Below are 14696 nucleotides of genomic sequence, written 5' to 3'. Positions count from 1 at the left end.
TTTTCATATGATCTAACAGAAAATTTCTAATGAATTGAGTATTTTGATTGTATTCTAGTTAATTATGGTTTTATTGTGTAGTAAGTCTTATTAAAACAGTAATGGTTTTTATACTTCTTCTCCCTGCTTTGTAACCGGTGTAATCAAGACAGAGAGTCTGTCACATAGGCAAGACCCTAATTACCATAGACTAGTGCTTTCCAGTTGTATATCTTTGTATGTCTTTTTTGGTCTTCAGTCTGATTTAATGGGAAAAACCTAAGACTGGGGACCAAGAAACATTGAGTTCTAGTCCTGGCTCTGCCTGCTCATGAAGTTCTTGATATTGAAGTACTAAATTTAGGTTATTACTCCTTCACTGAAGTACTGCTTTCTTAGTGGACTCTTAGGCAAATCATAATCCACCAGAGTTTCATTTTCCTCATTTGTAAAATTAGGACTAGATAATCTCTGAGGTCCCATCTGGCACTAAAACTCTGACTTTGTGTTCATAATATGTGTGTGTGTGTGTGTGTGTGTGTGTGTGTGTGTGTGTGTGTGTGTGCGTGTGTATGTATTTAACATTATAATATTTATAGGTGGAAGCAAACTAGCCAAAGCTCTTCATTTTACATATGAGACAACTGTGGTCTAGTCATATTAAATGACTTTTCCAAGGTCAGAGATTTAGTTAGTGCAGATCTTGGTAATTCTTACCCAGTTAATTTAAAATAAATTTTTTCTGATCCTTGCTTTTCCAATTAATATGATACTGTTGTGTGTTTTTATTCCAGAATGTTAATTTCCTAGGAATTTTCTTCTCCCCCCCATGTAACTAATTTAATTACTAGTTGTGTAAATAATTGCTTTGTGCATTCATTTCAGCAGTTTAGCATGAAAGTGAAGTTTATTTTAATATAGTATAAGCCCATTTGAAACACAGATTTTTTGAATTAACAGATTTTTGAATTGACTGGTTCCTCCTGTGCAATATATATTACCTATATTTATAGAAAAGAAATCTGACTATATAGTTTTTTTAAATTCACATATGTATGCATGTGTATATGTGTGTGTGTATGTATGTATGTATTTATTTTAAATTCATTTCGTAGGACTTTTGCTGACTTTTTCTTTGACTTGTATGACTCATAGCTCTAACTTTTAGACATTGATTATTCATAGCACTTTAGACAATCTATTTAAAGCTTCAAAAGTATATGTTTAGCTATAAATATGTAGCAGAAGAAATGTATAATGGAGTTGACCTTTCTGCTAGCTTAAAAGAAATATTATAATTTGTGAGATTTATACTTTTGGTGATAACGGTTAAAAAATAGATTCCCATCATCTTTTTTTTTAAGAATCGTAAGAAATGGAACCTCCTTATTAATATTTGGAAAATATAGTGATCTGAGTTTGGTTGATGTGCTTCATCTCCTGACTGTTTTGTCTTAAATATTAGGTTTGGAGAAAGTTGGGAAGAAACTGCTAATAGTGAATATTGATATGGCTTCATGTGATGTGGATTCTCAGCTGAGGCTTGCCCTTCAGTGGCTGGCTGCATCTGAGGCAGAGGTGGAGCAACTTTATTTCCATGACTCTGCAAAGAAAGAATTCATGCTGGTGAGTACAGTTAGAGGACTGCAGACCTTGTTGTTATCACCCGTCTGTTCATCCTCTATTGTCATGTTTTGGTAACAGTGTCTGGCTCAGTATCTCCAATAGGTTCCCCCTGAAACAAGAATCAAGGAACTTGAGTTAACTGCAGTTTTCTGTTTCAGAACTATAATAATTTACCCTCTTAATCTTTGTTAGTGGGCATATTCTTAACAAAATCTTCAGGTCTCCTCTTAGTGAAAAAAATAGTCTACTTTTTGAATTTAATTTATCAACAATATCATTAGCATTTGAATCAGTGATAAATTAATCTTGTAAATATCAGGACTTGGGCCAGTCTGATGAGCTTAAGTTGAAGCCATTAGCTTTGTAGTTCATCTCATTAGTATTGGAATTTTGAATATTATGGTATATTTGTTGCCTTACAGATGTGCCATATGATAGCACAGACTTAATGGTCTAATTTTATCAACTTGCTGTAGTATTGAGGCATGTTTTAATATTATAGACTTTGCATTCTAGGTTGTCTTTCTGTCTTTTAAAAAATAATTCTGTTTTATATATGTCCTTTTTCCACAAATAATTCAAGGCCAATTAATTCTACTGTTGTTTAGTTGAAAAGGAGATTATTATTTATGATAACTTGGCAGTTTTTATTGCAATTATTATTATAACCATTATTTTGGTGTTTTTATTGCAATTAAGTTATAATTAATTTAGCAATTTAAAGAACATCATAGACATGCTTATGGCAGAGTTTATAATAGGTATAAAGTTCTTTCGGTGTGTGTGTTTTGAGAATGCTTAGCTTTTTAAGAACCTGGACCTTTTGCCTTCCTTGTGTCCGCCTGGGCTAGAAGGTACATGTGGTACCAGAGTATTGCTGTAAGTGTATACACACACATGCACAAGCCTCTTTTTCCTGCACCCCCACCTCCTAGCCAAATGGTCTAACTTACTAGCCATTTCATTTTTACATTTCTGTTGGTAATGATGAAGCTGGGAACCAAGGGAAAGCTGGTATAGATAGCTAGATATACAAGCAAAAAGGCTTTATGTATCTGCACTTTGTATTTTTCAGTGTGAAAATATTTCCATCCTAATTTTTGAACTGAACAAACACTTCAGCTACTTTGAATTCATAAATTCAGCTGTCATTTATTAAGCACTTACCATGTGCAAAGCATGTTTCATCTCTAAAACCTGAATACGAATAGTCAGATTTTATTAAATAAACTTGTCTAATAAAAGACTATATTCTGTGTGTTTTATAGAGATGTGTTTTATACATCTCTATAAAATAAATTCAGGATTTGTATAATGAAAAGAATATTGAACTTAGTGCTAGAACTTGGTAAGATGATCTGGTCTACTAATTGTGTGGCCTCAGTTTTTTTATCTGTAAAATGGGGATAATGATACTTATATTATCTGTCTTATAGAGTTATGTGTGGTTCAAATAAGGTAGTCTTTATGACAATGCTTTTTAACCTAAAGTACCATATTAGCTCAGTAAAAAAGTCTGAGCTCTGAATATGGAGATGAAATGTTTTGATGCATCTGTGTAAATAGACCAAGTCCTGTTAGGAGGAATAAGTAATTAAGATAAGTCATAAAATTACAAATTTTCGTGAAGAAAGAACTCAGGAATAATGGGGAAGATATAACTTGCAAACTGTTTTAAATATCACACCTGCTTTTTTTTAGGGCATGCTGTACAAACTTCTAAGATGGCTCTATGGTTAATAATTGTCTTTCTTTCATTAGTTTTTGATACAGCTCCAAGTTAACTTAAACAGTTTGAATATTGGATTAGTGAAAATTCATCAGGACCAAACTTCCAGGGCTTAACAGCTTTCACATAATTCGCGTGTTACCTTTTGAGAGGGGGTGATTTTTATTTGCTTTGTCCAGCCAGTGTTAACAGTCAGTTTCCTCTCCTCATCATTTTTAGTATAAGTGAAATTAAAAAAAAAAACAAAAAACTATAGCAATCATACTGAGTGAATTCTGGTGTGGAATTTCCTTGAAGCATTCAATGGGGGAAAATGGTGGGATTCATGGGTTAATGCATATAACATAGTCTTCAGTTTCTTTCAGTATTTCTTCTTGGTTAAAAAGTATTTGTTATTTTAATAGTGGGGTGTTTAATGTCATAGTTATATTTCATTTTTGATTTCTGTATATTTTGATGGCATCAAAGAAGAAAAATGGGAGGGATAAAAAATGTATTGAATATTTACAATGTACATTTGGCTGTGGGAAGGCATTATATAAAATATAAATCGAAAAGAAATAGGAAAATTACCCACAGAGTGATTGATAAAACAAATTTGTGATTAAATATGGGTATGCCAACATAATATCTTTTAAAAGTATATATTGTCTGTAGTTTTATATTTAAAAAATTTTTGACTTAAGTTGGTGAATAGGAGTGTTAGGGTTATGTAGAAAAAACAGGAAAGAGATGAGCAGCCTAGAGGCTGCTAGGTGGTGCCGTGAATAGAGTACTTGGCCTGCAGTCAGGAAGACCTGTGTTCATATCCAGCTGTAGACATTTAGCTGGGTGACACTGGGCAAGTCACTGAACTGTCTGCCAGTTTCCTCAGCTGTGAAATGGCAATAATAATAGCATCTACCTCATAGAATTGTGAGAATCAGGTGAGGTAATACTTGTAAAGTGCTTAGCACAGTGCCTGGCTCATAAGAGACTCTGAATAAAAGCTTGTTTCCTTATTTTCTTCCTTCATTCCTGTAGCAGAGAGAATGAATAATAGTCCCAGTGGGTAGTTAGAATCTGGAGAGCTTTGAAGGAGCTACCCTAGAATGACTAACAAAGACTGCTCTGAGGCGTAGCTCCTGCCATGCCTCTTTTACCAGGCTAGCTCAGTTGTCCATATGGGAAGAAGAACTGAAGTCACGCTTGTTAAAATAGAGTGGTGGCCTTGAACCACTCTGGTTTGGTGCTCAGTTTCCAAAAAACCCTCACTCAGCAGATTTTAACTCCCTCCAGTAGAATGAAGACAATGTGGAATTGAAGTTTTATTTGAAACTTAGTCATATTTTACATGACCATGAAAATTTCCTAAGTTGGAAAACCATGTTTCAGTTGAACCTCAAGTGTATTCTCTCTCAAACTCACATTGTGTTGTGAAAGGAAAATCTCCATCCCTTTATTAAGATTTGGCATCTTTTATTTATGATTTCTTGTTCTTAACTGAGTGTATGCCAAAATTCTTTAGGTTGAGAATTTCCTGTTGTATGAAGCCTTTGCACTAGTTCTTGAAGTGTCAGGTTTAGGTAGTTGGGTCACCATACAGGGTCCTTTCCTGGTAATAGACCTCTAGACAGCAGCTTGGAAAAGTGTTTAGCTTGAGGAAAATTAGTTGATGTTGAGTAATACATCACAATACATTCTTAGCAATCAAAAATAGTGTTTTCGTAGCTGTCAGATTTTTGGTTAACTCTGTGTTTTCTTTTTTTTTTTGCTAGCTTTCAAAAAGAGTACGGGAGAAAGAATGGAAAGTGGGAGACCTCTTGCAGGCAGTTCTTAAATATTATGAAATGATGGAAAAGGCTTCTGATGAGGAGAGATGCAAACCTCTGTTTTGTTGGATCTTGGAAAATGCATAAAACAAATCCAGCCACTGTACAGTTTATTCCTCCTTTTGAGTGAAAAGATATATATGCAGGATAAAATGTAACTAACAAACATTAACATTGTTAGCATAGTTGAAGGTAAATAAATAACCTTTTTTCAGTTACTTGTGATATATACACAGTATGATAATCCAATTCATATCTTTGTAATCTGTATTGGAATATTATCTTCATTTATTCTTCTATCCATGTGTTTGTCATATTCAGACTAAGAAATTGGTATATGAAAGGAAGTCTGATGATGAAGCTCTCAGGTGACTTTGTCTTGCAGAATTTTCGTTGTGTCCAGTAGTGCTGCTAAAAACTGCATTTGTGATTTATTGAATACTCTTTTATTACTGAGATGGCTGTTAATAGAATTTAGCTGGCTAGTAAGATTTATAACACTTTTACTTGCTACAATTTTGCAACATATGTGCCCCTTTGGGAAAAAATAGTATTAATGACTAATTTAACATCAATTATCAATAAGATTGAGGCTAGTTTTTTCTTCTGGAAAAATTTGTCATTTGGCCAATCTTTTTAAATCATAGTTTTATTTTTCATAGTTAAGATACTATCAAACTTCCTACTGTAACTGCTTGAAACAGAACAACATAATTTATTAAAGAGCAGATACGTTAAAATTTTAAAGTTGCTACAAACACCGTAAGTGATAGGTTTCATAATCTTTGATCAAGCAAAACAAATGATTTGCCAATGTTGCCAATTTATGTTGGAATGAAAGTATGTATGTGAGAAAGAGTGCGTGTAAGTAAAGATCCCCTTGGCTTTGCAAATGATTTTTGCCCTATTTCTAAGATTTCATTTTATTTCACTTGTGTCTTAGGGAGAACTCGCTGTTGAACTTTATAAAGGTGCTTTAAAATCTGACATCACAATAAGAAGAGCTTTGATTTCTGTTTGTTGCTATTTACATATTAAATTTCCAATTTTACTCTATAATACTGAAAATAGAGATTATTTAAATTGAAAAACAATGCTAGAGCAGGCATGCTTTTCATAGAGAGAAACAGTCATACAGTTGATTGACAGATTTTACAACAGCACTACAGTCTGGTATCAACTTTCTTCAGAAGAGGTAAGACTTTCCCAAATTTCAGAAAATGTGGTATTGGCCTTTTAAAAATTTTTTTAAAACCTTATGTGCTATTTTTCTACAACACAGTATTTCACTAACCCTTTGGATGAAATGTTTCCTACTGCTTGTCTTTGTAAATTGAAAGTTGATACAAGCCAGAGATTAGGAGATCTATATCATATTACATCATAAGTTTTTATTCAGCTTTCAGTCTTACTGATAGCTAGAAGGCCTTCAACACATCCCTCATTGTGGCTACTTCTATTTCTGTTGTCTTTTTTCCTGAGCACCAAATACGCACAGAATAGAAGGCATGGCCTTTTCTCAGAACACTTACATTGAGTAATAGTATTATTATTACAGTGAAGTTCTCGCTCTTTTTTTTTTTTTAAAAGCAAAGTGCTAAAAAAGTATTTGAATACCTTATGATTTGTGGCAAACTTTGAGATTGTTTTATATAGGAAAACTGCTGAAATAGACCAAACCTTTACCATTTATTTTATTTCATCTTGAAATTATTTTTTTTAACTGGACTGAGAAACACAGGAAATTAGGCAGAATTTTTATTACTTTTTCAGACGGTGAGATGAAGCAGTGGACTGCTATAAATATTAGGATTATTTTCTCTTATTGACCATAAAGTGGGTTAATTGCATATTATATTTTAGATTGTATTTTTCATATCTGTTTTTAAAAAAATCTGTCATTGCATTTAACATGAATAGTCAATCAGCAGCAAACCAAAATTCTGAATTTGTTTTATTCTGAAGTGGCGATGTAACTAATTGCTTTGCAGATCTTTTTCCAAACATAGAGATTTTTGTAGGTTTCTCAGTAATTCTTGTTTTCAGATTAGATTTTGCTTACAATCTTGCCTCCCTCACAGTTCTTTGGAACATTACTGAGTTCAGAGATCCATTATAGAAGTACAGAGTTGTTAATAAGTGTGATTACTAACAGTAAAAAAAAATGGAAATTTCATATTCATATCAGGACTGTGACAATAGAAGTCATTTTAAAGTAGATAGTATAGCCATTATTTAAGTTTCTTTGTAGAGAGAAAATAATAAGGCTCAAACAGTATATTCAATCAATCCCACAGTTCAAAAAATATTTTTTAAAAGATGCCTCTGTGTGTGTGTGTGTGTGTGTGTGTGTGTGTGTGTGTGTGTGTGTGTGATTTTTCCAGTGATATTCCAGTTCATTTTGATTGCTTAGGTTATTCTTTAACTATGTTTGGAACAACTGTCATTGACATTTTTTAATGACAAAAACTGCTTGATGTTCTAATTTCATAAAATGTCCAATTTGTGGGGATTTAAATCCTGATGAAATGTAATGACTTGTTCTGACCTGTTCAAAGTTGTGACTTGTGTTGAATTTGAGTTCCATCTCAAGCCATTGCAAGAAGTGTAGAAATAAAAATCTAAAAAGACTGAAGATAAAATGAGATATGCTTTAGTACATCTTTATTTCCAGACTGATTAAAGTATGTGCTAAGATTTGATTCTTTTAGATGGTCACTTTCATGAAAAGAGATTTGTCATGTTTTTGGTATGTTTAAAATTAGTACCTGATTTATTTTAAGATTCTTTGTTTTACACAAATGATTCCTTCACAAACCACAGAGAGACTCTCAAGGTTTGATAAGGAGTGGGGAAAAATTTGAAATACCTTTGGATATATGTAGTAGTGTCTTTATTTTAAAAAATACTTGCAAATTTTAAATAAATTATCTGTAAAGTTTAGTTTAGCCTAAATAATGAGTTTTATTTTGCTACTGAGAGGGTTTTAAATTGGTTACTAAATGTGCCATTCAGTAACATAAAAATGAGTACTTTACTCATGTGACTTTGAAGGAATTGGAACTAAACTTTGCATTTGGAAAAAAGTACATTCTCATCAATGTGTATTTTAGGGGCTGGTTCAGCAGAAATTATTCTTCAAGATTTGATATTGTCAGTAATTCAATCTATTAATATATCATACTTTGAAATTTACAATTTTCTAAGGTAACTTTCCATTTCTTTTTGTGGAGGGGAGGGGAAGGAAGGAAAAGGGAAGGGTACAGTGGAAATAAGGAGCTATTTGTTCATCCTTTGGGTATAGAAGAACACCCAAAATTACAAATTCTGTCACCAGCACATGAAGTTTATATACAAATTAGTGGGTATTGGTGATTATTAGTACTAAAAGGCCAAAAAAAAAATTTTTTTTTCTGGTTTCTTTCTTCCCTCTCTTTTCTTTTGGGTGGAAAAAGTAAGAATAACAAATGTCAGCAAGAAACTTTCAAGCATTTACTGTGTTCTTGTTTTGAAGAGAGAGATACAGTATTAGCTACTCTCATTATGTTTTGTAACATTTGTGTACATTCCTTTTGTATAAGTGAAGTTATAGTTCTACAAGTTCATTGTTAGGTTTGAATAATATTTAATATTAATTGGATTTGCTATTTTTGTTATTTGTGCAGTGGTACAGTAATTCACACCCTTAGTTTAATGAGTCAGATGTATACTGAAAACAGTAACTCTTTATGTAACTCAGTCTTGTATTTTGTAACAGTGGCATTTTTTGCTATTCAGTAATTTCATGGTATGTTCACTTTCCAAGTGATGAACTCCAGTTGCACTCAGTTGTCTTTGTTTTTGCAGTGGCTTAAAATAAATATTTCAAAAAATACTTTTGTAATAAATTTACACTTTTTATTTTATCTTCCAGGACAAAAATTTTAAAAGTCTTTAATCTCCCAGCTTCCCCAGTAGCTTCAGGATTCTATTGGATTTGGTTTTGGTTGTTCACTAAGTGATAAACTTTTCTGTTAACTAGAAACTAGTGGTATTTGGATGGGTTTGCTATCTTTAAAAAATGTGAAAGGGGCAAGTTATTTGTGGTCATATAAGACGGAGGTGCCAAACTTGTGATGTGGCCTACTATATACTACCTGTAAAACTCCCAAGTGCAGCCCAAACTAGATTAAAATGTATTTGGGAAATATTTAATAAAGTAGATAAAAACATAATAAAATACAGATAATGTTATTTTGTGATTTTTCTAAGACAATATACGGCCCACAGACATCCATTTCTATTAGAGTTTGGTACCATTGATCTAAGAATCATCACATTTCTGAAGATTTAGGAGAAAGAGGAAAAATTTAGGCTGGAGGAAAAACACAAAAAATCCTGGGTGTTTTTTTATTGCTTATAGGGACTATTGTCACATACTGTTTTTTACCTTCTGACAAACATGACTTGAGATGCTAAGGTGTAACATGTGCTTTGAGCTTCTATGGGAGTGAAATAATTAACTGTTGCTTTGAGAAGCTATTAAAAGCATGATATGAAGAAGCTCCTTTTTCAATCCAGTTATGCCCGCCCTACGTACATCCTCTCCACTTTGAGTATGGTTCATAAAGCATTTCTCTCAAACATTTGTTGAACCGAAGACAGCTAAATTATCAGCCTTTTCCCCCAGTGACTGTGTGACTCTATACCATCACGTTAGCAACAATACTTGTTTTTGTTCATATAAGTCCTTTTCCCCTTGTCTTTGAGGACATATGGCTAATAGCTGCATCCATAGGTCAGATGGTATGTACAGTTTAGTAACATTTGTATACATTTCTAAGTTGTTTTCTAGAATTACTGACCCAATTCAAAGCCCAATGATGCATTACAGTGCCTATTCTCCTACTACAATTCTTATACTAATATTTGCTATTTTCCTCTCAGTTACTTAATTTGAATTTTTCTTATTGGTGATTTGGAGCATTTTTTCATATGGTTGTTAATAACTTGTCTTTCTTTTGAAAACCACTTTTGAGGAATGGCATTTGTTCTTATGTATCAAATCAATTATGTATCTTGATATTTGTTGTAAAGATTGTATCCCAATTAACTACAGTCTTCTGGCAAGTTAGACAGTTTGGGGAGCAATTTTAACTTCTTCAGAACTTCCATAAATTGCTGTGACTATCACATCCCCCTACCAAAGCCTGAAGGAGTTAAATCCCTTATCACATGCCTTACTGAACACCTGTGAAAGCAGCTTGGCAAAAAGAAAATCTGGCAGGAAATATTTTAAAACAAAAAATTAAAGGCAGATTTTTTAGGATAAAGAGTTGGGGAATATGTGGTTCAATTTTTCTGTTAAGGTTTATTTTGTCTCTTAATCAACACATGCTATTTATTGAACAGTAGGTAGCTCATTTCTGCATATCAGAAATGCCTCATGACTTTATTATATTTCCCTACAGGGATGTAGAATAACCAAAGTGGTGTGGGTGGAGAAAGAGATGTAAAATAGAGCTCTAGGCAGGGAAAGCTAAGGGAAAAGCTGCAAAACGTTCATGTACATTGGAACAAAATTAGAGAGAAGATGGGGTTTCAAAGGCTGAAGACTGGTACCTTGGAGCACTCTCTTGAGCCTGAGCTCTGGAGCTCCACCCATCACTTATCTGGACTGCATTAAGTTCCTATATTAGGCATTCCCCTGATCCTCCTCCCTGTCTTTACATTTAGATTTAGGTCTGCTTTCTGGCCATTTTCTTGATCTTCTTTGCCATAAGTTTGATTAGGTTGTGTTTGAGTAGAGACTTCTAACTTATCTTTGTTTGTGTGTGGATTTCTAAGATGTTCCTTCCTAGTAATTATCTCTAAATATTGAGCTATATTCTCCATTCTCCCTAATCATGCCTATTAGGTACTTAAACCTTGTCTTCCACCTCCAAAATATGCTAGCTTACCCTTCCATCTACAGATATAGACTTTTATCTACAGAGATGTTGTTGACCTTTTGCTCATTTACACATTACTGCTTTTTGGTTCTGTTTAGGTTTCTGACCTATTCATGAACTTGCTTTTCCAGAGCATTTAGTACAGTTCTATGAAAAATTAGGTATTTAGTGATTTATTTTTGATGGTTCAGTTCACCCTATTTTATGGCCAGTGTTAGATCTACTGTATCCTATTTAAAGTGAGTAAATTCCTGGTTTTGTTTGAAAAGTTAACTAGTAGCTGTACCCTTAAGGTCAGTAAATACTTGCTGCAAATCAACATCGCATTTAAAGTAGTGAGGAGTGGTTAACTTGAACTACTTTGGGAAAAGGCTCACATTAAAATGCAAAGTTTAGCCACTAGGAAGCAGTGTGGTGCAGTGGAAAGTGCTGACCTGAGAGTCCAAGTTAACAAGTTTGAATCCTGGCTCTTTGGCCTTAATTAAGTCACAGCTCAGTTTCCTCATCTATAAAATGAGCAGACCGGATTAGATGACCTCTAAGGGCCCTTCCATAGGATCTATGATCCTATAATCACTCTTAATGTAAGTTAGTTCTGCCCCAGGAGGTAAATGTTTCCACTGTGTTGTTTAGTATTGATTGATCTTGTACGTTTGAATAAAGGCAGATTTTCCCACAAATTGAGGGATTTCTATATAAAAAAAAGACTGTGGAGAATTGAATGCATTGTGATTAATTTGGAAATTTCAAATGTTAGTATATGTACAGTACAGATAAATAGTACTCTTTACCTCAGACTTTAGATGAATTAGAATCTAATTTTATACTTTTTTATGTCTGCCTTTGGGATTTGAAATGACATAAAATGCTTAGAAATGTGCAACTGAAGTTAAAAATATACTTCTCAACTGTTTTATGCTTTTTTTTTGCCAATATTCTATCCCTTTTTTGTGACAATAAATAAATGTGATATGCTTTTGATTCTGGAGTATTAGTTATATGGGATAGTTTTAGTTATCAAAGTGATTTGGGGTGACTGATGAAATGGATAGAGTACTTCATAGTCACAGATAGTAAATACCTCAGGTTCACATGTGATGCCTCCTGCCATGAACTCTAGCCTTGGGGTATCTTCAGGAATACCATTAAGTTTGAAGATACATAATTTGTATTAAAGTTCACTTCAGAGATGTAGCATAGCACTGTGTATGCCCAGGCGCCAGGGTATCTTCAAGGGCACTGTAAATGCTCATGTAGTAGAAAGCTGAGTTGAATCCCACCCTTCAGTGACAGCCAATCATAGATTTTAACTGTACTGTCTTCTTTACTCATTATTGCTTAACACTCACCCACCCCTCTCTCCACCTCTCGCCACTCCCACTGATAGCTTATTTTTTGCTGTCAAGGGGCTTATAATTTAACCCTGATGCAGGCACTGACAGCAGTTCTCTGTGACCACAATTTTCCTCCACTTCCCCCAGCAGACACACTTTGTATTTATTGATCTCCTGGCATCAGATTTCTCCCTACTTTAATCCATCCTCAATGCAGTTCTCAAATTAATAGTCCAGAAGGACGGGTCTAATCATGTCACACCCCTGGATTAAACACCAATGGCTTCCTGTTGACTCTAGGATCAACTATTTTCAGGTCATACTTTTAAAATGCCTTTTGTAAAATGTACTTTACCATGTAATTACTAATTACATGAATAGTAGTAGTCTATCTCTATATAATTAATAAATAAACACATATTAAAGAATCCATGCTCATTTAAAAAAATACTAAGAGGAGTGCTCAATCAAAAAGTTTATAGAGATTGGTTTTGAGTCCAGCTCTGACATTATGTGATGATCTATATGGCACTCAGTTTTTCAGTACCAGCTAAATTTCCCAGGCTATAGGGATTGCAGAACATGTGTTGATATGCATTGGTAGAGGAAGTTGCCTCCTTGGGAGTTCCTTTGGCCAGTGAAGTCACAGGTTAGGGTCACAGAAAAATTCAATAAAAATATATTGTGTAAGCAATGATGACTTATAATGAATACCAAGGAAGCATGGCAAGAAAGGAGATAAGCATTTATTAAATACTTATTATGTGCCTAATATTGTGCTAAACACTTTACAAATATCTCATTTGTTGTCCATATCAACAGTAGTGAAATATATGTAGTGTTTGAGGTAAACTTTGAAGTCTTTCCTAGTCCTCCTATTAAGAACTTTTCCCCTCATACGTCACATAGCACTTTATACATTCCTAATGCAATGGTTCCCCTTCCCCCTCCTTTTTTTTTTTTTTAAATGTGGTGGTAGTGGTGTTAAGTCATTTTAGTCTGTCTGATTCTCCATAACTCCATTTGGGGTTTTCTTGGTAAAGATACTGGAGTGGCTTGCCATTTCCTTCTCCAGCTCATTTTACAGATGAGGAAACTGAGACAAACAGGGCTAAGTGACCTGTCCACAGTCACACAACTATTAGGTGTCTGAGGCTGGATTTGACCTCATGTCTTTCTGACTCCAGGCTGTGTGCTCTATCCATTATGCAACCTAGCTGCCCCATGTGGTAGTGACCTTGTCAGAAATAGAGAAGTTCAAGAGAAGGTTAGGTTGTTTTTTTTGGGGTGGGGTGGGGAGTAGCAGAGATAAATCCTAGAAGCATGTTGCAATCCATCCGTGCCAGGTTATTCTGTGCAACTCCCTCTGGGGTAGCCATTGCTTCAGAGCACAGGGAGCACCACCTGCAAGATACCTGAGGAAACCATGAGATGATATTGGGGAGGAAGGGAGGAAGGGTAGGTATGGGGCCTGGGAATTTCCCTATGAAGCTGGGCAGAGTATCTGGGTCATATTTAGCTCATGACCAACTTGAGATGATGACACTGGGAAGGGATGAACTATTGAGCCTCTTGTAGATGAGATAGTTTAGTTGTGTGGGGAAATAAGCCTGTGATTGGCTAAAGAAAGTGGTCATGGGACTAAGCTTCCCAGTCTCTGACTGACTTCCACTTTGGGGGTCATGCCAAAAACCCCTTTTCTCCCAACATTTCTTTGGAAACCAATGCTCTAATGTACTTGTTACTGTTGTGTTTTATCAGAGTTCTCTGTCTTTTTCCTATCCATCTTTAGACTATAAGCTCCATGAGGTTGGGAACCATGTTTTATCTCAACAGGACTCTGCACTTTGCAAGTCTATAAGTGTCTGGCCAACATTAATTAGGTGAATGGCTGAACAAAAATTGTCATATATGAATGTTCTATGTAACAGAATAATATTGTGCTGTAAGAAATGAGGAAATAGATGATTTCAAAGAGACTTGGAAAGACTTGTAAGAACTAATGTTTAATGGAGTAAGTAGAACCAGAAGAATTTATAACATAGCATCAATAATTATGAAAATGAACAATTCTGAAACTTGCATAAACTGATGGAAGAAGTAAGTAAAACCAGGAAAATAATTTGTATAGCAACACTGTGAAACAATAGCCACAACAAATAACCTTGAAAGTCCTAAGAACTCTAATCAATGCAGTGACCATCCATGATTCCAGAAAACCCATGATAAAGCCTGTTTTCCACCTCCTAACATTGAGGTGATGTATTTAGGCTGCAAAATGAGACAT

At 34.3% G+C, this 14696-nt stretch overlaps 1 protein-coding gene across 3 annotated transcripts in view; it reads left to right on the top strand.

Moving 5' to 3' along the window:
- The window catches only part of AKAP11 (A-kinase anchoring protein 11), an 84239-nt gene extending 75220 nt beyond the window's left edge, over nt 1-9019 (top strand). For all 3 annotated transcript variants that reach the window (XM_027873545.1, XM_027873543.1, XM_027873544.1), the window contains 2 exons: nt 1445-1605; nt 5092-9019. In XM_027873545.1, coding sequence (XP_027729346.1) covers nt 1445-1605; nt 5092-5232 — 302 coding nt within the window. In that variant the 3' untranslated portion in view covers nt 5233-9019. The remainder of the gene's footprint in view (nt 1-1444; nt 1606-5091) is intronic.
- The last annotated feature ends 5677 nt before the right edge of the window (nt 9020-14696 follow it).

This window comes from Vombatus ursinus, unplaced genomic scaffold (genome assembly GCF_900497805.2).
Source record: "Vombatus ursinus unplaced genomic scaffold, bare-nosed wombat genome assembly UNPS02014802.1, whole genome shotgun sequence".
Lineage (NCBI taxonomy): Eukaryota > Metazoa > Chordata > Mammalia > Diprotodontia > Vombatidae > Vombatus > Vombatus ursinus.
This window is presented reverse-complemented; position numbering and strand designations above follow the sequence as displayed.